The 23,785-nt window shown below is 37.7% G+C and overlaps 1 protein-coding gene across 5 annotated transcripts in view; it reads right to left on the bottom strand.

Annotated features, from left to right (window-relative positions):
* LOC105449926 (nucleolysin TIAR) overlaps positions 1–23,785 on the bottom strand; it is a 165,145-nt gene that overhangs the window by 21,287 nt on the left and 120,073 nt on the right. For all 5 annotated transcript variants that reach the window (XM_011689395.1, XM_011689394.1, XM_011689392.1 and 2 more), the window contains exon 4: positions 20,213–20,315. In XM_011689395.1, coding sequence (XP_011687697.1) covers positions 20,213–20,315 — 103 coding nt within the window. The remainder of the gene's footprint in view (positions 1–20,212; positions 20,316–23,785) is intronic.

Raw genomic sequence — 23,785 nt, forward strand, 5'->3', positions numbered from 1 at the left:
TATAATCATTTTATAAATCTTTACATTAGCAAGCATTTTATGATCAAGATGCAGATAAATCATATCATCATACAAAAAAGATATGTCTATCTGTACGTCTAAACTGCTGTAGTTTTGTAATCCTACTCAGAACATGCAAAGTTTTTCGCGTCATATTATTACGATCAAATAAACTTTTCAATTACGATCTCTTAAAAAGTATTGATTCATTATCATACGTTTTGTTTTTATTGTCAGACTGAAAATATAATTTTCGATTTGGATAAATAAATTGCAGTGCGCGCCCGAATAAATAATTCTGATAAAAACTTAAAACAAAAGCTACTTCTGAACATATATAATAATTGTTTCATAGACAATTTATTTTGGCACAAGATGCTTCTAACGAATATACGACACCGTATTTTAAGATGATGCTGGATCTATACTTCACATCCCCCTTTTAGAACTGTAATAAATTGCCTTCAGCAGAATATTAATTTTATATTGGATTTTAAGCGACACGAGAAGCTGTCACTGCTTTTCTGTCAATACTTGTCCGCGCTGTGGACGTAGTTTTCGAGATTTAAGAGAGAGAGCGAGAGGAGGAATCGAGATTCAAGATACCGGGGATCGATTGGAAGAATTGCTCCCGACGTTTTGAAGCGGTTATACCGAGAATATCTGGTTGAAAAATTGAAGAGCTATTGTAGATCTATAGCGATGGTTTTCGTACGGAGCGGATTCCATAAAAGAGAAAAAAAAAAAGATTTCAAAGAAAGATTGCGAAGATGAAGTCGATTCGGACGTGGAGTGATACTGGGTGAAAGAATAACTATACGATCGTATTTTTATCGAAATTTATCACGCTGAGCTTTTGATTGATTCTGATATGACATGTAATACACAGTAATATATTCAAATGAGAATCAGGATGAACAGTGTCGTCTATAATGCATAAAATCATTATATGTCGATTTGTATTACATTGTATTTACATCGTTAGGTACCTGTATCAGTCTGATATAACTTGCGACGTCATTTAATTAGTTACGAGTTTTAATTCAATATCTTATAGGAAGCAATGTAAATTTTTAAATAAATTTTTCATATGTATTAATAACTTCTATATATTAGTTAAAATATAAAAGAAAATTGAAAGAAAAACGAGATAAAATACTTTTACTTGGCTCAAAGTTTTTCGCAAAAAAAAGACAGTTGGCAAAATTTGATGCTTTATCTTATTTTTTGTGATAAATATAATAAAATTGTATTATGAATGTTAAAATTTTAATGCAGAAATGCAACAGAGTTTTTAAGAAATTATAATTCTCAGGTATAATTAAACTGCTTTCGAACGCTAACCTTATTTTCCCTCTGCAAATTCTTAGTACCTTAATCGAAATATTCCCTCCCTCTCTCTCTCTCTCTCTCTCTCTCTCTCTCTCTCTCTCCTCGAGATTGGGCTATACCGATTCAAACTGATTTGATTCCACTGAGTGTGCGATATTCCAATTTAACCCCTCAGGCATGACTTTCTCGACGTTTCCATTTTAAGTGGTCGACTCATGCGTCGTATGCGCTAAGGTCTTAATACGTACCCAACCCTAACGTAATTGCACGACTGGCACGATCCTGAAAACGCTATTTACCGACGTATTATAGTTGCAGTCACACACTGTCGATATGTTTAAAGTTCGACGTTTTCGAGAGCTGCGCGCTTGCAGAAATTACGTGTCAGTTTACGCGCGGCAATAAAAGTAAGTAACTACTTTCGAGTATTGAGCACGCGAGCGTAATAGCAACGATATTACAGAGACTAAAAATTCTGCAGGAATTCCCCTTAAACTTCCACCGCGGGTGGAACAATTCATATTGCAATATCGCGGATCAAACAAGAATCTGACGCCGACAAGAAAATATCCAAATTCGCTGCCTCTGTCAGGTCACTTTCGCTCTTCGCAAATGGTCCGTGATTTATGATCCCTCGGACGTGCCTGGTCGAAGATCCGCCATTACGGAAACAGCCTGTAGTTCTAGATTCGGCTCATTAGGCAGCTGATTACGTGGACGTGCCTAAATCGAAGTTCTATACGTCAGGTCAATGGCGGCTCCGGCGTATTCCCGTGAAACTTTATTCTTATCTAGCGGGAACCACTTGGCGATCGAATAACTAGATTTATCGCGCGAATCTAGTAACTTTTTACTTCACTGAATTTCCGATAACTCGCCGCTCCCGAGAGCCGGGAGATGAAAGATCAACAAGAAATTCGGGGGTAAACTCGAAATTTTCTACCGACCGCGTCGGAGTCCGGACGCGCTAGTTCCGACCTTAAGTAAAAAAAAGGTGCAGAACACTGAAGTGAGAAGGAGAAAAAAAAAAGAAAGGACGATGGCTTTGGACCTCCGCAATATCTCCTTGCTCCTTCCTTCTCCCGAAAGGGAAGTTTCCACTTTTCTCCGTTTTATGGCGGATGGAATCTCCAGTGGTCGACGATAGAACTCGAATGTACGTATCTTGTGCCCCCTTAAATAACGCGGGTACTTGAAGTTTCGTTGGCACTGGTCACCCTAGCAGCGCGCCAATATTCGTCCCGACTAAATTCATGGTAGCGGGTACTAAGTGGACACTGGCTGTCCCCGTGGCCATTCTCCTTTTTCTTATTCTCGGACATCCATGGATATCTGAATAATCAATGTTCGAACTGACGCTGCATTTGTAACTTTCTAGTGGTTTATGTAAATCAGGACGAACTGCGCGGAATGGATGGCTTCTTGGTTCCCCCTCGTACGAATAGTTTGCCCGTTTCCTATTTGGATTATTGTTGCATTATCCACAACTTCCGTAAAAGTGAATTTGTATTTAAGCCGTTGCAATGCTCGTGTTAAGTTCGTGCCTGGACAATACGTCTAGCGATATTAGATTCTTAAAGAGAAAGTTGCAGGCAAAAATTGCAAGAGTGAAATTTTGTAACATGTATGTGAATTTCACAATTAACCTTTTATATATTTATCGCTCTTATTTATATATTTACCTGAATATATGTTATTAAATCATGTTTTTCGCGTTAACTTAATTGTATACAATATATACATAAATATATATGTAAAATTTTAATTAATAGATACACTGTTAGAACCTTTTTCCAACAAGTAGTTAGTTAACATTAGTGGAGAACATGACGGGGAAAGTATTGAATGAGAAATTGTGCACGTATATAAAGGTGCACATGAACTAAGAAAAATTGCATGTAGTACAAGAAAGTAATGAAATGCGAAATATGCGAAGTATGAATGGGATATTACGGATAAAATTTGATGGAGAAACGTTGTGCATACAATCACCGACTCCATTTCTCTTATAAGAAATTCTGAGCACTGATTCACTTGGATGATAATAACCAAAGTACATAAAAAATATCGACAAGAGTGAAAAATTAAATAATGAGAAATATGAAAAATAGAGCGAAAAGAGTGAAGGAAGATTCGATTTTCTTTTACCTTGCTCACTGTACAATTCCCCTCTCATTCTCTTCTTGCCGTACCTCATTCTCTCTTTCTCTCTCTCTCTCTCTCTCTCTTTGTCGTATTCCTTTATTACCATTCTCATTCAATTTAGAATATCTTAAGTCCGATAAGACTTTCCAAACAAGGGGAAGTATACGAGCATGCATATTAAAGCCAATGTATACAAATTGTATTGTAAAACGTTACGACATAAAAAAAAATACTTTAACAATATTAGAACGACGTCACTACATACGCATATACGTGCATATGTTCCGAGGTGCGTACTCGGTATACATGTATGTACGTACATAAAAGACCATCTCATTCAAGTCTACCAATTTAGTTGAATACCACTAGTTATACTATAAACAGCAGTTCACTCGCTCGTAATTTTCAAAGAGACAACGAAAAATATTTTTGACAACGAAAACACGATTAGAAACACTTTTTTACGAATAAAAATTATGACATTTATTTGAATGTATCGCATGATATTTATAATCTTACATTTATTACTGTTTTATTCGCTAAGCGCTTATTAATGTGACGATATATTATACAAAAAAAAAAGTGGACGAAAGAGAGAACGGCTGTGTATGTACGAAGAAAAATTGGAGCGATAAAATATTACTTTAAATCAACGCGTAATTAGTGTCGAAATGACAGCTGATTTATATTCCCCCGGTTGATCTATCGTAATATTTTACAGCTGCATGTGATATATAGCAGTGCTGATATATTTTTCTCCACGCAACAATGTATACAAGTATGAAGAGTGAAAGTGGAAAGATAAGAGAATGATTAATAATTATAATAGTAATAAATACAACATATATAAGTAATATAATAATAATGTTAAAGGTATTTGAAAGGTTGCAAAATATAATTATTTAAAAAGAGGTAAAGAAGTAAGAAAAAAGTATGAAACATATTTTTAATAAAGGGTAAATTAGATAACGTTCGTAGCTAACTTGCTTTGATTGTAATACACTTACACACTTGTCTATGTTCACACCACCTCTCTCTTTCTCTTTCTCTCTTTTCTTTGCTACTGGCCTTAACTCCCTGACGTATCATCATCCTCCTGCAAAATATCCGTGTTAAAACGACACGTGCAAAAAAAATGACGCAGCGACGATTCGTATGGAATATAAACCTATGCAGAATTGATTTATCGGTGTCGCGACAATTATCTGCGATATTTGCAGCAAACGATCTTGCGCGTAATAATTTTTATTTAAGCATATATCGATAATCGGTTGATTTGTGTTCTCGTGTAAAAAGGATTTCTGAGCTCTCGATGTTTAATCTTTCAAATGGAGGTTTGAAATACATTTCGTTGCAATGGGGCTGTTAGAAAAAATATTGAGAGACTTAACGGAGGTCTCGTTCAATGATAAATGAGCCGAACCGGGTTGACGTTAGATTTGTACGCCGAAGAACTCGATACAGGTATTAGTCAAGCGTAAATTCGTGATACAATAAGGTACGTGAAGAATGGCGGAGCAAATGCTTTCGATCATGAGGGCTTTGTACAAATGTGCTACATTAAATGAAGTCTACGTTTGAATGGATTTTCCCCTTTCTTCTTATCCCAACTCGCTTACCATTGTGACGATAGTTTGTACATCCTTATGCCGCTGCGGCACTAACGACAATTTAATGGATCTCCTCATAATGACAAAAACTTGGTATTTCCTGACCAGTTTCTCCTATCTCTCAAGATTACGCTATAAACTGTACGATGCGTCTTTTTATGGATAGTATAGCCGTATATCGACGCACGATGAGATTGCGTGTAAGTTATAACTTTTACTATCTACTTAAATGTATAGCGTTATAATGATATTACCTTCAATTAAGTTTTAATTACGTTAGACTCAATTAAATTAATTTCGAGTTTACATGTGCTCATACATTGTAAGAGATTTTTGTATATTCTGACATTGTCAATATATTCTTACTTTTAAATCACATTATTTTATAATATCATTGATAATTGTTATAATATCATTGATAATCGAAATTGGCAAATCAATTAAAAGTTTTCATAGATAATTAATAATACATGTATGAAATATAAAAAAATGCAATTATAATTAAGTGTTGTCATTTTTATCTCAAACTACTTACATATTAAGACAAATTACACAAAAAAAATGTATAAGGGGTAAATCAAGAGTCAAACAAATTGTAAAGATCATGCACAATCAAAGCTAATATCAAATTCTTCGTATTCGTAAGTATACGAATATCGCATAGATTCGCACAAATCGAAGTTTCATACGAAGACCTATAATGCAAATACATTTGTTGCAAGCGCATATACCACGTTAAAGTCTATACCTTCAAGTACACTCTAGCAGTAAACACAAACGCGTGTTCTCTACAGGGACATTATCGGGACTAATAAACCTGCGAACTAAACCACGGCTGCCATACTTTGCCAAGAAAGCTGAGTAACCGTGGCCGTTAAAGTTTCCGTATAATCTTGGGATAGGCGGTTTCGTTCCGAGGAAAAGCTTTACTTCGAACCCCCATGCTCACACTGAAGTTTGAGCAGCATCCAAATCTATGCGAAAGGGTTATGCTTGGTTATTATTTATGACTCTTGTTTTGTACTTCCTATATCTCTATCACAATTATTGTGCACACAGTCGTGTTGATATCTCTTCTGTTTACATAAATTTCCATTTACCAGTTATTATGCAAATTATTATTATGTATGTTGTTACTCAAATAATTAATAAAAATTCTTCGAGTTTCATACTTCTTTATAATGAATCCTATTAAATTTATACTGTAATTTGTAACGATTTTTTTTCAATATTTTATTTTGAGAACTGAGAAGATTTATTGAATAGCATCTAGATGTTATTCGATCCTATTTTCATTTTTAATCAAATAATTATATTGCACACATTTTAATAATTTCTGATAAATATATATAAAATATAAAAAAATTTAAGAACGGACTATAATCAACATATTAATGTTCAACTTATACACTAAATGGAAATTTCCACAAAAGTAATCGTTTAAATGAAAAGTAAAAGGCTGCGACAAAATACGGATTTCTAATCGAGATGTTTTCGTCGTATTCAATCACTGTGATATTCGGCGCTCGAGTTAGTCTAGGAATCGAGTCTAGCTTGGTGCTTCGTGCTTTCCTTCCCCTGGTTCGCTCGTTCTCTCCGAGTCGAGCCAAGCCAAGATTTGTAGTCGCCGCATAAATTCGAGCGGCTTTCTCCCTTCTCAGACTTGTCCTAATAGATTGGCGGCCCCGATAAAGACGTCCAATACGTACGTGTATATTTAGACACTCTTGGTTTCTGCATTAATAACGCCTGATGCGAATCAATTCGTTTTAATGGTCATTTTATTGCTAAACGTTTCCAGGAGCCTGTTGGTGTGCGTATAAATTGCGGTTTATGATATCGCTCATCCGGAATCGTGCAATTAGAAGTGTGGAATGTATATAGATAAACCTTGATACATAGATAAACCGCCGCTATACCGTAACTGCGATGTGTGGTATTGAAGATGAAAGCGGTTTTGCGTCTTTCGACCGAGATAACGTAATTAATACACGGCAATCTGACGAGTGCAACAATTTTATTAAATTTTCCTTTAAGACACTCACGTGTTCGCATACACGAGCACGAATAAAAGATGCGGAGCTCGGAATATATTTTCATTGTTCGTTTTCCGCGAATTACTTTCCTATTTGATCAATCAGTCGCGAATCATCCTATTAGGTGAATCTTCTCGGTAATCTGCCACGTGGGTTTTTTGCGAGGATCGAGGACCGAATGTATAAACGCGCGCTTGCGCGCGCGCGTCGATGCAAGGAATACAATCGAAAATAAGTAGACGCAAAGGTGAGCCGTTTTAGATTAAGCCGGAAAAAGGAGAGAGAAAAAAGAGGGAGAGAGAGAGAGAGAGAGAGAGAGAGTGAGAAAAAGATACAGAGAGGAAACGAGACAAGGATAGAGACAGAACGATCCGGAGCGAGAGAGAAACTAATCCGAGCGTTTAAAGAGCCACGGGGGTGTTCAACAGCGTTCCGCACTCGACGACGAAATGGTCTCCCGCCTCGCCGAAACGGGAAAACCAATCCTCTCTCTGCACCTTCGTTCGCCTTTCGCCTATGTGCCTATATTACCTTCGATCCGCATCTCTCTGCAAGCCCTCGCCACCCTCCGCAGGCGGCACCCGCCGCCGCTGCCTCCGTTACCACCGATCCTCCGCCAGCCAACCCCCTGCCGCACACCTCTATTCGTCCTCGACCCTCTAAACCCGACGTGTTCGGCACCTCCTCCGTTCCCGAACCTGATCCCGCCAAACTGTGCAGTATGTTCGCAGCAGGCGGCAGCCCTCAGGAATTTCATTTCGTGTGCGAGGCTAATTATACGCCGGGCTTTTACATACGACGCTGTCGCTATTTTACTGTGGGTCAGCGTGGTGCATGGTTTTCCAGTCGCGCGCTATTCTCCTCCATAAAAATCATTACGACCAACGTTTTGTTTGCATTGTGTGCACCAAGAGATGCAATAGAAGACAATTTTGTGTAGGCAAAAAACGTGCGTATAACGAATTCGTACATAACAATTTTCGTATCGAATTTTGTAACAACAGACATAGAAGTTTGTAATAATATATCGCAATCACTTTTCGTAATATAAAACTAAGACGGAGAAAATGTGTAATAAGTACAAGGAAGGATTTCAATGTATTTCAACGCGGTTCTTATCGTCTTATCAAAGCGAGACTGAAGAAGGCTGAGGGAGGGAGAATACTGTAGCTGAATATACTCGCAGATTAGCACGAGAGAGATACGTATATATATATATACTCACTTGCTAGCAAGGATTTTGGCTAGCTAGCGAGGCTCATTCTGTCGCGAACGTTTCGTGTTCGTGTACATTGTGCAATTGTCATATTCATTGCGAGGCCGGAATACCATGTCGCCGAGATACTTGTAAAAACACGTTAGCGAGGCGACTGTATTACTGTTAGATTGGTCTTTGGTTCCGAGGTGCTGATAGTAGTGATTGCTTGGTCGAGGAATCGGGGTTGGGTTAGTGGTTGCAGCGGTGACTCGCTCGGCAACTACTCACGAGTTACTACTACAAACATTGGATCTCTTTCTCACTCTTTTTCCCATGTGCTCGGTCTCCGGCGATCTATCTTTCCATGCGGGTTCTCGCACCTACGTCGCTCATCCCTTTCTAAAATCACCGCCTTATCCGCCCCCGCGCTTGTCTACCATCATTTACTTTCGACCACTTTCACGATTAAATGGCCGCGAAATTGCGACTGTTTTACGTGAGCTGGATAGTCTAGTCCGCGGTAGCTTTACCATGGCGGATTTCGCAAGAAAAATGTTGAGACGACTCTAAATTCTAGCGAATTTCTCTCGTATTTCGATATAAATAATTACTTTAAGTTATTATTCACAACTTATCGATAACAAAAGAAATACAAAGGAAGACTATACTAGATTTCTCTTTTCTTCATGCACGGCAGCAATCTTATCTAATGTGCGTATTTTATATAGTAGAAAGATATTGGATAACATTGTTTCTTGTGATTGAATGTATAAAAGATAATAAAATGCAAATGTTGATGCGAGTTTATATATTTTTAATTTCTGTTCTTTATGTATAATTTTTTTAATTTGTAACTTTCAATCTAAAATTTTTTTATCTGAACGGAACTGTTTTCCCTTTTATTTGTCCTTCCAAATTTCTACTATGTCATAGTGCTATATTTCACATGTGTTTGCCGTAATAATTTTCCCCGGTCGATTCATATGTAAAAACATACACGCTCGCTTCATGCATTTGTGCCCTTTGAAAGTGATGTATGATCTTGATTGGCCGAATCGTTCTGAAGTAGACGTCGTCGAGAGGACAAACGAGCGCCGATTTACATCGGAAATCCGGAGGCGAAATTGCGCGAGGACGAAGTAGGTTTATCGGCACGATTTGTATAATCGTCAAAGTTTTTGGGATTGAAGCAAGGCATACGCGTACACCGTCTCTTGAGTAAACTCGATCGATCTCGAGCTACGGGAATCTAATTTTAGCAAGATACCGTCACTCTTGTTTGTTGACTGTCGGTGTAAATGCGCATAAGAAATTTTTATTTCTTTTTTTTATCAAACTTGTACCTTTCATTTAATTTCATTTATTTGTTTAAACTCCTACAATAAAAAAAATATCGAGGATGTTGTTGCATATTTTGGTCGATCGCTAAGCAAAGGGATAATCTGCCAAGCGATTGTATGTTTTATCATTAAATATGTGATTTAAAAAGCATAATTAACCATTCAGATAAATTTCTACATAGAACATGTATACTGTGATGTAAAGTAATTCATAATATAATGTTATTTAAATGATATTGAAATAACTTTAATATTCGAGCAAAATAAATTGAGAATTCATGGAAAAGCAAGCAATACATCTTTTATCGCGCATTGTAATTACGGATAACATTTATAATTAATTACCACGTTGTATGGTTTTATATGTTTTCAATAAAATAATTTATATTATTTTAAATAACATTATATATATACATGGAGTTATATACAACTTTAATAATAATAGACATACAACTTCAATAATAATAATATTATTTTTACTTATTACATATGTTTTTTATTTCTCTAAAAGTGTCTTATAATTTGTCTTTATTTACTTCGGTATTTAAACATGCCAGTATAATTAACCAAGTGCAATATTTAAACAGAGGAGTTTGTACTGAAAACTAACGCAGCCATTATTATTCCCGGGACAATCATCGATATTAATTTCCGTATGTGTTCCGGCTTACCGCGCTAAACGGCTCAGTCGACTGCTGCCCGATTGAAAAACGAAATCGTATTTTAACGTCCATTATGTATTTGCACTAATATTTATTATTCCAACTTAAAAATCCATATTTCTCTGAATCCGCACTCTCATTATTTGAACGAATTTCGGAACGCATGGGATAATCAATACGACAGATTGTTCCCAATAGCTCGGAATTGCGGACGTGCAATAGGAAAGACCAAGTGTTTTAACGACCAAATGGATCTTGCGACGACCGACTGCTGTTAGTACACACAGCCAAGAGGAGATGCACGACCAGGATACGTTGCCTCTTGTGCGAAATACATCTCAAGTGTGGGTATTCCTCAGAACAATACCTACGGGATTCAGTGTAACATCCACAGTCTGGCTTGGAACATTACCTCTTTCGAAACGGGTCACTGAGAACGAACTCGAAGCAATTATAGTGACAATGAAAAATATAAGTTGTTTTCGTCGATTGTTAGAAAATGTAAGCTGTTAAAAATGTATAAGCTTATTGCGTATTGAAAAATAGAGAAAACGTACATAGCACTAATTACATCTGTATAAATTATATAAAATCGATTTTTCGAACTCTTGTGGCGCAATAATATTATTAATACTCTATAGAAGTAGAGAGGTTTTTAATATCATAGATTGAGAGAAAATTGAAAAGCAATTTAAATTTAAATTTCGTACTTCAAATGCTACTAAAAAAGTTATCGATTCTAATGACAAAATACATTAAGTTACATACATCAGATTTGAGATTACCGTATCTATCATCGATAACAATACGTCTTTATTTGCTTGTGATTTTTGCATCTCTCGAATCTCGTGGTTCGTAAGAAAAATGAAAAAAGAATCGGCGAAAGGAAAGAAGAGCGAAGAGTGAAGAGCGTCAAGCTCTAAACCAGCGCTAAGGGTCTCGCGAACCTTGCCATGTGGCTCAACTGTAAATGACAAAGCCTCCAATTTCCGTCAATTTGTGATACGAAATGCACGGTACGAGTGCATAGTCCGCTTTTTAAACTAACTTTTCACGTGATATATCGCATTTCTCACTATTGACTTTACGTCGTATTGCGAACAGTCGTATTGCGTTCTTAATTCGCATCACGCGCAGATTTCGTATTCTGTCCGAAAGTTTCACATCTCGCCGCATTATCGAGTCAGGAAGTCAGAGTGACCCGGAGATACTGGGGCAGAAGAAATTGCGGCTCATCTGTTCCAAGAGGCTCGCAAGCGTTGTGGGCATCTTTGTCCTTCGATTAGTTAAATCGCGTGCGAGTAATATAAAAAAAAAAACCGATTTAGTTCATATAACAATCTCGCCAACGAGAAGTAGGACAAGAAACCTAATATTCTTGCGATGTATAATTAATTAATTGCATCTTGTTTACAATTTCGACCATTAGCAATTTCAAGGGCCATAAACTGCCGCCGTGCACATAATTATTAAACCAGAGAACAGCTACTGTTTCTCATAACCTTTAATCGAAATGACGATGTTTAACATCGCAATGTTATGATAATACGTTCTGTCACGATAATTAGCATATACGCCATATCTGTACGGATAAACAAGATATTTAGGATGTACATCTATGCAGCACATATATGATAATGGTGCATAATATGCATGATGGATACGCTCTGGTTAGTTGGGCAATTTATAGTCATTGCTTAAAATGTAACAATTAACGAATCGATTATGGAAGATCATGTTTATTAATCTAAATTAATACAGAGTTTGGGGCAATAGCTACTTTCGGACCGATTAAACTTCATGTGTAATTAATTTATATTAATATTTATCTATAAATTCAATTATCATAGAGTTTAACTAATCAGTCAGAATAGAGAATTCGATCATTTTGACCTAAAATAGGAATCCTGATAAATATTTTCAAAATATTATATTTAAAAATGAGTTTAAAAATTATATAGAGAATACATCTCATTTTAACTAGCGGCTCTCTTCAATCGATTGTTTATACAATTTGCTCTTAGAGATTTTGGCACGTTACTGCATTCAATCCTTCAAATCAATTATGATAGCAATCGAGCATGATCAAATTTGCCAGTCTATGTTTAGTTATTACCAGCATTGCTCGGTGTCATATCCATGAAATACGATGATAAGATCCATTTCCATCATGTTATGGTTGTGTCAAGGTCTTTAGACTCTGCAAATTGCGTTACGTGAAGTTTGATGGATAATCCCGGACGACATGATACTAATCACGTTACCGGTTTGATATCAAAGTCAATTGGCTCTCTGCGTTCGCGCAGGAAGGATGTGTCCGCGTCGCGGTCGATCGCAAAGAGTGCGATAATGCTTTGAAACGGGATACACGCGTCCTGTGGCTCGTTTCCTAAGGGATATAAACTTCCCGTTCCACGGCAATTCCAACCAATTTACTATTCATGCTGGTTCGATGTACGCCCAGCCGCGGGCTGTTGTGATACGGGCAGCCAATCAAAAACTCTCGTCGGAACAACCGACCGGCTGGCCGTCGATGCAACAAGCAGAAACCTCTACTCACAGCCTAAAGCGAGGATGGACGGTCGGAAAATACAGGAGGAAACGATATACAGGAAGGAGAGGGTGGGATGAGTGGGAGGACGTACGGAACGTACTGGGCGGTTGTTGGTTGGTAGTTTCGTTTGTTGACGTTTCATCCAGCTTCTGTAGTGTTGCGCATACATGCGTATATACAACGATGTACACTTAACATGGCGCACTACCCAGGGGAGGGCAAGAGAAGAGTACTTGACTCGCCCCTTGAGCTATAAAAGTAATTATCGGCGGTTAACGATTTTTAACGTGCGCACACAGCTATACAAGCGCGATCGCGTGGTTCTCTCGTTGGATACGGATGCAAATCATGTGGAATGGATCGTGCGGATACGTCGCGGATAGGTCGCAGAGAAAATCACGAATACGGGGACACCTTTAATTGAATCGGCCTTTGATTTTCGCGTGGCTTTATCGAACCGTGACACTTTGAAAGAGCTAACCGATAGAATATCAGTGGTGACATATCACGTCAGGGCGTTTCTCTCATTCCTCAATAATTGACAAAAAAGATTCGCTGTTGGGACGTCGGTTTATATTGTATTTATCAACTGAACGGAATCGTTCAGCCTTTATCGTGCCTTAGAGGCTACGCCACTGCCACTAAATAAAGTTACGTCGATTTAAAATAATCTTGTCGAATAGTTTTCCGTCAAGCCGGAACGTAAAACACCTGAGACAGAATCTCCTCTTGTCTGTAACCAAAAGCCATACGTACTCGCCATCCGACGGCCCTGTCCCACTCCGAGCCGAAGTGAGTTTAAGATCACCGTGTAATTTAATACGGAGCATACTCTGAAGCACTCCATGAGGACTCGCCGAGTTGTTGGAGATTTCCGTCCTCAACTCCGGCTCCCCTCGATCATGAGAAAAGCGTCGACAACAACCTCGACGTAACAGAAGCTTGACGAGCAGCAGCAACGTGTTAAGGTCCGCGGCGCGATAAGAGGTATATCCCTTCCCCCAACTTAAGGGACGTATAAGGCAAGCGATATATAGATGAAGGGTGAATTTAAAGGGGCCGGCCGACCTCGCGTCTTGGCCGCTTTAACTGCGGGACGACCACCTGCAAGTAGACAGTCCGGATCGACCGGTGGCACGCATACGGTGTTACGCTGCTGCACCGCGATGCGCCGGGAGAATGTATCGTATAAGCTCCCTATCTAGCACGAGCGTACTTGCGCACTTGAGCGCCGGGCAAGTGTGCCGTATGTATTTACAACGAGACTCGACACCTTAACCCACGCAAACGGGACTGCGTTGCTTATTCAATGTCCGCACGTCGGCCACCCGTCACCCTTGATGGACTAGACTTCCGATGCGTTAAGATCGCGTTAGGATAGCGACGTATCGCTCGCAATTCCCGAGCGTTATTCGCGATACGCCGATACGATCCCGCGCCTACTGCACTGACAACGGCGCGAAATAACGAGGTATGAACATTAGATGGATATTTACGCGGCGTAACACGATATCGATGCGCATGGTAATTACGCGGATCTCTATTTCACTAACTTCATTGTGCTCTGTGAAGTATCCATTTTAAACGAGAACACGCACACATTTCTGCTCCCCTCCCCCCCCCTTTTACATATACAGACGAAAATTCCGCGCGTTAATGGAGAATATTTGTAAAATCTGATCGTTGTGGTGAAATCGGGAATAACCGAGTACATTCGGGTTATTAGGATTCCATCTCGTTTCGTACCTTCATTCGCATTCTCCATTATGCGGATGTGTTCAAATAGTGGTGTAAAATCTAATGCGTCCACAAATGTGTATAAGTACAAATGAGATTATAAATGATCGTGTCAGGAATTATAATGGTATTATATTTCGAGTTAGCTGTTATATATGCTATTGGAAATTGCATTTGTAATATATATCGGCAGTTTATGTTATATAACGTTCGTAATAACTATCTTCTATTAACTTAAATTTTAATCAATAACATCTCTTCCACATATGTATATATTTAACGAATACAAAATATTTATGGCGAGTGAAAAATACTCTTTTGTATAATTTTGTAATATTTTGCATAATTATGACATATGTGTGCTTAGTCGAAGTTCAGCACATTTTGTCTTTTTCCCCTTTGTTACATACATACATATATTCTATATGCAACACATACGCAACCTTTAATGTGTATTATTGAGATATATAAGCTGTTCGTTTAGTGTACAGAAATTTTATATGCGGTGCATGTATTTTGCGTTATTTAATAACGAGGACAGGTAGTAATCATGCCGAATGGCTATCCATGATAATATACATTTCACGTTCAGCTTATGCATTGAGATCTAGTAATAAAATGTACTGTTATACGATGCGACTATTTTTATGAAATACGAGAATTTTGTATTGATTCGAGAAATTTCAATGCAATTTCTCTGTGTTTTATTTTATAATTATGCACATTTTTCTCTAGAGCATATCGTAACGTAACAAATATCTTTATAAAATAAATATTTTAGTATCAAATGTTTTGTCTTTTAAAATAATAAAACTAAATTTTTAATGCATTTTTTGATCAAATAAACTTTATTACAATTCTCTAGAGCAGAAATTTTATAAAATAAAAAAAAGTTGAAAACGTAAAATTTATTCCAATTGAATATGTCGCATTTATTGTGATACATCGTGTCATCGGGATAATATGTGTACGTCATCGTTTGGCGCCCTCGCAAGTCCTGGTTCGACTATGTCCGATGTCGGTGGCGATACAAACTTTCGACATTAACCCGCGCCCAAGTTTGTCCTTTCACACGCCAACAATCATATTTTTGCCTGACCGCAAAATTATCTAATTGCCATGGCTATAAAATATTGGCCTAGTTGCCGGGTAACTTCGGGACTCAGTCAAATTAAATGCTGGCACGATCCAACTGTTCCCTAACTTCCCTTTCGCTTCTCTTCTTTTTCTTTCTTTTATAATATTATAATCAAAGAATTTATATGTTATATATACATGTGTATGTTACATATACATATATACCCACATATATATATTGTATGTATATATACATATATATCTCATACTCGCTCTTCTTGTTAAGATTGTACGCTTTTAATGTCTAAATACAACTGAAATTCAAGCGTTTCTCCTCGTGGCGTATCCATATTCCTATCCGTATTTACGCGCAACGCAAACAAATTATTTCAATCCCGTTTGTTTATTTGCGTGACGGCTGCCTTGTCGATATTTGTTGAAGTATAACTCAAATTCCGATACAGTCGCTGTAACGTCTTCTCCTTTCGTTGAGGTATGCAGATCAGCTTCAGCTTCGGTGGTTATGGTGCACCGCGTTTCGGATTTGCAGATGAGAGTTGGCGCAACCGTCCGAAACGTTGTTGGAAAGATACCGAAGTGAAGAGCAGAAAAGTCCGGGGTCATATAAACTCCACCGCGCGCGTGTAATTCAGCCGAGTAAAACGCTAGCCAATAAACTTGCACTCGGGACTTCTCCTGTTTTCTTTGAATGCATTTCGTGGCGCGCCTGCGTTATAGTCAGGGCTCCCTGCTTCTCGATATTTTCTACGGCGCGTTGTTTTTCTTTTATCGTCCCGCTCAAACTTATTTACCCGTCTAAGCTTTTGATATCGTATTTTATCGCAGGTGGGCGAATTCACGCTCCATATTCTGATATTGCGGTAAATAATATCAATACGCGTCGCCTGGTATGCGTCGTAAAACGTAATGCACGAAAAAGAGGCTAGGCAGGATCTTTTAACTAAACTTTATTTTATCTCTCGTTACTAAAAAAATTTCCTTCTTAATAGATTTGTTAGAGAATTGATATGCGAAGAAAAACGCAGTTTATGATAAAAAAAGGCAAAATTCTCGTTAAGAGATACATATATTGATTTTAAAAATATTTAAATAAAAATGTAAACGGCATATTTATCCCAATCCATTATTTAAGAACGGAAAATATTTAGTTTTTTCTTTGAATAAAATTGAGGAATACCAATAAATTGTAAAGGTCATCATATAGTTCAGTTAAATTTATGTTGTTTTATAAAAAAATTACATCAAATAGAAGTATTCTGTCAATTCTTAATATACGATTAAAATATAAAAAAAAGTATAAAAGTATTTTTTTAATTGTTAACACATTTTAAAATATGTAATTTCATATTTATTCAACGTCTATTTAAGGTTTCTATTATAAATTTCTATTAAAATTAGTTATGTGTTACAAGAGTTATGGCATTTTGCATGTTGCTAACTTTCGTAAAGCAATTGAAAGAAGTTACTGCTGCTACGGAGCAGAAACGTGATATTATGCGAAATGGTGACTTTGAAGTGTGCAATGTCGCACATGAAACTCTTAGTTGTATACGATTGGCCATCGACACAATGCAAGAATTTGCTTGAAGCGTGCCAAGTCGTCCACTCAAGTTTGAGAGTTTCGTTAGAAGATCGCCAATAAGATTTTGTATACTTTAATGTGAATAACGTGCTTAAAAGTAGTATTCAATAAAATAAGCTACTGTTCATTTTTAATCGGCTAATTTAAAAACCGCAAATTTTTTGTGATTAAAAATATTTTTAAGTATCTGCATAATTTTGAACACGTAAATATGTAAGTGAAAGAGTATTATCCTAAAATAGATAATAGCTTTAATATTTTATTCTTTGAATAAAATATGTATCGAAAGCTTCTTAAATATTTTATGACACAGCGAAAATGAGATTAGAGGAAAATTTAATATAATTAGAGAATATCCAAATTTTCAATAATTATCTGGTAATTAAATTTATAATCCACTCGATATTGAATATTATTTTAAATAATTTAATACTTAATATATATACGTATATAATATAATTAAGTAGATAGTATCAAATATATTTTTGATATTTTGATATTTATTTAGCCTTTACATAATTTTCTTAAAAATGTACGGAAATATTTTATAAAATACAAGCACATTTTCTATATAACGTACAGTTTTATTGCTTCAAAGAGTCGGAAGTAGAATTTAAATTATCCGTAACAAGATAACAGACATTCTATGGTATTCCATAGTAACTTAATTAGAAGAAGCAAAATGCCCTTTTTTAAATTTTAATATTGTAGAAGATCTTGAAAGTTGAAATGAAAATGAATTTTTAAATTGTGTCGGTGTGGTTACTTATAGAAAATGAGACGCTACGAACAGGATGTTGAAACTAAACGCGCGATGCAGGGCTTTACTGCGAAACCCTAGATATGGATTCAGTTAGAAGTAAAAGTAAATTACTTTTACTTGTAATAAGTAAAGGTGGAAGTAAAAGTTGTAAATCAATGCAATCCACGTGGTCGGGTTTTTAATCGCAAAAACGTATATCCGCGCTTGAGAACTGTCACGGGAGCTGAATGTTTACGGCGCAAAAGAAGGCGAGCAAGGTAAACTTCTCTACGAAACTATTATTTTCTCTTATGAGAAATTTAAGGTACGTTCGTCGGGGAATATTAACCACGTAAAGGTGGCCGGCAAGAAAGTACTTTCTGCGAATTTGGCCTATGCAAATACGGGTGAACAATCCGGGTAGGTCGAGTTTGCAAGCCCTCGCCTAGTGAAAAAGTTTGGACGCCCCGCGACGAATACTAATTAAAGACTTGCGGAATGAAATTAGTTAGCCGAGGGGTCGGGCGGGGGTGACTCTCGAGGATGGACGACGGAGTCCTCGACTCGGCGACGAAGAGCCGCTTATGATAATATAATAATACTTACTTGGGGCCTCGGAGTGCTACCTCCAAGCTCATTATGCGTTTAGTTCATAACTTCAATTGGATTCTTACTATCCCTACCGAGCCGGGGCTTTCATCCAACCGTTGTCTCAAACCATCCTAATTATACAAGTAATTACTATCGCGAAAGAGAACGTTTCAACTCATTCATGGCCGCGATGATGCTGCATAAGCAAAGATAGTTTATCTCTTTTGCAATTCAAATATTTTGTTCGAGATATTTGATTAAAATTTATTGTACTTATTATAATTTTGTTACGGTATAGAAATACGGTACATCATAAATTTCAGAATTCAAACGTTTCCTATCATCATATACCTAGCATATATGCATGTACCTATATTCAACGCGTCAACGCGTTTCTGATATATAATTTGCTGCTATAATTTCCTTTCGCTCGAATCGTATTCGGTCATTTCAATTCGGTGCATTTTGAAATACGATTTACGACTTATCGCCTAGTAAACGCATTTCGGAAGAGAGAAAAGAGAGAAAAGAAAATATTTGTTGACCCCCATTGCTACGGGAAATTTTCACAGGGTCCATACTGTCGCTCGCCAAGGCTTTGAAATCAATCTCAGTACTCTGGGAACATGATAGTACGACGCGAGTAGAACTTCTTCCTTCCTCCGCCTCGGTCCATTGAAAAAAGGCTCTTGAGTCCATCTCAAGGTATCGATTAACAAACACTCGAACAGCTAGTGCTGCCTTTGTAGAGCCCGCTTTGCAGAGTAACCGCTCGTGGTAAAGCCGTTTCGAGCTTTCCTGAATGGCACAGTGAAAGCTTTCTGTGCGAACGACTCACCGAGTGTTGCACAAGAGGCGGACCTTTCGAACTCCACAGAATAACGCGACCGTGCGCATCCATTTGTGCGCGGTAGAATTTCGCCGACCTAATCGAATTCCGGTTGCGTCGGCGAAATTTCCGCATTCGCGACCGACGAGCGCGATATTTAATTTAGCAGCGCCGATTTGGTATTCATGACGAGGCATGCTGCGGACGTAAATATAACGCTTTGACGGAGCACTTGGAAATATGTATCGACCCTTTGATTTTCTTTTCCAAAATTGAACCGATATTCTGTTCGCCGGGCTGACTTTGACTCGTCAAAATTTCTTTCAGCTTTTGCCATCCAAGACTTGTACTTAACGTGCTTTCTTTTTCTAAGATAAGCATATGAAATTCTCATAAAATCGTAATCGCATTTCTCATTTTTACGTTCCGATTGGCAATATAGGTATAATCCGCTTTTATACTTAATACATACGAACTCTGTATGTATTAAACTCTGTATATCTATATATTTTGACGGAATTTTAGGAAATAATGCGATAAAATAAAAAAAACTTGACGAAAAACTTTCTCTGTTTAGATAAGAGATATCACGTAATATATAATATATTGAATTATACCTGCATTCGTTTTTACAGCGACAATTAAATACTTTCACCTGCTACGCCAAGAAAACCATCTATCACGATAGTAATCATGCTCTATGCTACACTCTTGTATGCAACAAGACTCTTGGTCGTAATATTTGAAATTACTTACCTTCGGATTTAGGTGCGGGAGGTTTGCGGGTGGCCCAATTTGTTCTGATACTTCTGCCACCGAGCCATTGGCCGTTCATGTTGCCGATCGCACTCTCTGCTTCCTGAGAAAAGACAACGGGGAAAATCAATATTTCCCATCGCAAATTCTAAGAGCGAATTCATACATTAAAAGCAGAAAGAAAGTAATTTTGTTAATTGTTAAACGAATACGGAAAGAAAATGATGTTGTATTAACAACGTTAGCAGTCGACAGTAGTCTAATTAAAACTAATCTTATTCATTCAGTATTAATGAAACAAATAAAATTTTATTAAAACTATAGAATATTTGTTTCATTATAATACAGTCATTGAATTAATAAGACTATTTCCAATTAGATGCCGGACTAATGCTGTTAATAAAAAATATCTTTTTTGAAAAATATCTTGTAGAAGGTTGCATTTTAATTTCGAAATTGTTTTTGCTGAATTTTGCAAATATTTCATATTTGGTTTGTTGATATTTCTAACATCATGTAACATTATATATTTAAAAAATATTCCATTCTCTCATTTTTCTGCAACATTATTTTTTGCTTGTGTAATGGAATATTTTTTTACAATAATTTCGGTAGTGAATTGAATTTTATTCGATCTTTATGTTATTGCATCGTTCATTAATTCATTTTTTTATGATCAAAGGAATCGTTGATTTCACAAAGAGCATTTAAATGGAAATACAACACATTTTTGCATATACAGCAAAACGGTCATTTTATTTTATAATGCACTTTATCGAATGCGTATGAACGGATACGATTACAGTTAAATTTGCAAAATTCTTACATTACAATGCTATATTCCTGAAACACGCGTTAAAACATACAAATAAATCTATGATGTAAAACGCGAAAATATGAAAAAAGATAAGCGAAATTTGTTGTAAAATTGGTCGTGTAATTAACGCGAATTAAAAAAAATTATAAATAATAATTTTGAAATTATAGAAAAGACGGGACTGTGTGTATTTACGTATTACAGAATGCTTCTAAGGGATTTTACCGGGAGGAGAATGAAAATACGCGTCGTCGCGCAGTACCTCCGCGAAAGCTCCTTTATTGTCTCTCGCAACGTCTATAACAACAATTGCGGGGCGTCGTAAGAACCGCGACGGCATCCGCGCGAGATGCGGTGGGAGGATGCCGCCGCATTCACACGCAAAACCGCGGATAAAACCAACAGGTATGTTGACGTCAATATTATCCGCGACTTATTGTTGATTCAGCCGCGGTATCCCGCCGGCATGGCCCTCGATCCAGGTCAACTTAATATACGTTTTGAAATTTTATTCGATCGACTGCACTCTTGATTCCCCGGATTTTCGTGAACCGCTTCGGGCGATCCGGGACATTTTCCATTGCGACATTGGATTCTTGGAGGAAGGCTCGGGAACACCTTTGGCAAAGAGAAGAAAGCACCGCGTTGACGTATTTCTGCGCAACGCGAGCTATTTGCACGATCTACGAACATTCGAAACGAAACGGTTTTCACGATATTCAATCCGTTCCCTCTTACGCGTTCATTACACGATTCATAAAAAAAAAAAAAAACCAAAAATCTTTATTGACCACGAGATTCGTGGAAAAGGTGAAGAAATCGCATCACTGCGATATTCGCTACGTGTAGCGCTCGCGCATAAGAAATAGATACGGTATGGCACACGTCATCGCTTGCATCGTGTACACGCGCGGAGATGTGTACGCTCGCGCGACATCGTGACGGTAGTATTCGGACGGTAGATTCGCAGGATATCTGGAGAGGATGGAGACCTAAAAATATTCTCGGCGCGAGGAATTCCCCGAAAAAGTTTACTGTTCGAAAAGCTCTTTCGGCATGAGCGGCGAAGGGAAGATACTTCGCTCTTTCTCTTTCTCTCTCTAGCTTCCTACAGTTTTTCCCTCTTTCCAGCTTCCACGGCAGCAGTCCACCCTTCGCCGCTCTCTACTCTCAGCCATTTGCGCCATTCGGGGCGTCCTCGGCTTTGCCTTTGCCTCATCTCCAGTCGTTACTTTCCTTCCTCCACGGCGCGGGTTACGCTTCAGCCAGTGGCTTTCCGCGCTTTTCTGCACGCTCCTCATTCCTCGTCGCACACCCCTCTCCCCCCCCCCCCCCGCTGGATAAAGTATTTCCGATTCGAATCTCCATTCCCGATATGATGCCGCACATTCGCGCGGTTAGCCTAGATAGAGCTCAGGCGACCGAATGCCCCGTTCTAAGCCGATTCTAAACTTCGGTCGATATCCCGACGCCTCTTCGACCCGCAGCCCCTGAAAACCACCGCCGCTTGCCTCCTTCCGTCCGGCGTGACCAGGGCGTTTACGTGGTACCAGAAGTACCACCACCAGAAGCCAGCCACCTCCCGTCTCTCTGGCTTTCTCTCTCTCTCTCTCTCTCTCTCTCCCTCCCTCCCCCCGTTCCACCGGCCGGCAGTTTGAGCTGTCCAAGCACCCATCAAATCGAATTTCTTCCGCGGTCGACGATGCTATAGACAGACGGGAGCGCCGCTTACCGACACCCAACTGTTTTACACGCATTATTAAGTCATGCCCTAGCACGGAGTAACGCGCCGTCGGATTACGTGGCCTTAACGAAACTTCCTTCTGCACCAAACAAACTGTACAAAGCCCGAATGTAATCGACTTTGCCTCTTTAGGCTTGTCTCTTTTAAAATTTTACATTATTTACATTAAATGTTTGTTGTTTTGCAAATTTTCTCATTCAAGTTATAACATATGTTTATAGTAGAATGTAGCGTTCTTAACTGATAATTAAAGAAAAAAAAAAAAAAAACAATGCTAAAATGTTTTACATATCTTGTTAGTGATTATAATATCGTATTTAATAAAAAATTATTGCATTAAATATAAAATAGTTTGCTAATTTTTGTTAAAACTTTAATACAGTACAAATAATACCGTACAAATAATAAAATACAGTACAAATAATATAAGTTTGTATAAAACCACATACACGTAATGATTGAGCTTTTATATTTGTTAGAATAACAGAGCAAAAATTTCAAGCAATATTTCTTTGAAACGTTTCGGATTATTTATTTAATTTGTTCGCACAGTTCAGGAAACTTAAGTAACGTTTCAGTTTTTAATAAAAACTGTATGACTTCATGACTAAATAAAAATATGACTTGTTGTTTTAAAAATTCTGCGACTCGCTACATACGGTATTCCTATTGCGTCAGAAAATAAAGACTATTTATTTACATGGCTGTGCGTATATTCAATGCCACGTGTCAACGTGGCCGTTATGCATCCGATATTTTGACTGCAGCCGTAAATAAAATAACGTTAACACATACGAAGGTAACGTTTTCCAATGTGCCGTAAATGACATTCTAATTGCTTTATCCTATCTGAAAGAATACAAATCTATACGAATGGACGCACGCTTTTGTGTATTTAAGGTCGCGAGTCATAATGTCGCACGATTTATCGATCAAATGGTAGAGCAACAAAAGTTGACAGTAACTAGAGCGACCCGAGCACTTACGTAGCGTGTGTGTGTGTGTGTAAGTA

The sequence above is a fragment of the Wasmannia auropunctata genome, unplaced genomic scaffold (genome assembly GCF_000956235.1).
Source record: "Wasmannia auropunctata unplaced genomic scaffold, wasmannia.A_1.0 LD336071.1, whole genome shotgun sequence".
Taxonomy (NCBI): domain Eukaryota; kingdom Metazoa; phylum Arthropoda; class Insecta; order Hymenoptera; family Formicidae; genus Wasmannia; species Wasmannia auropunctata.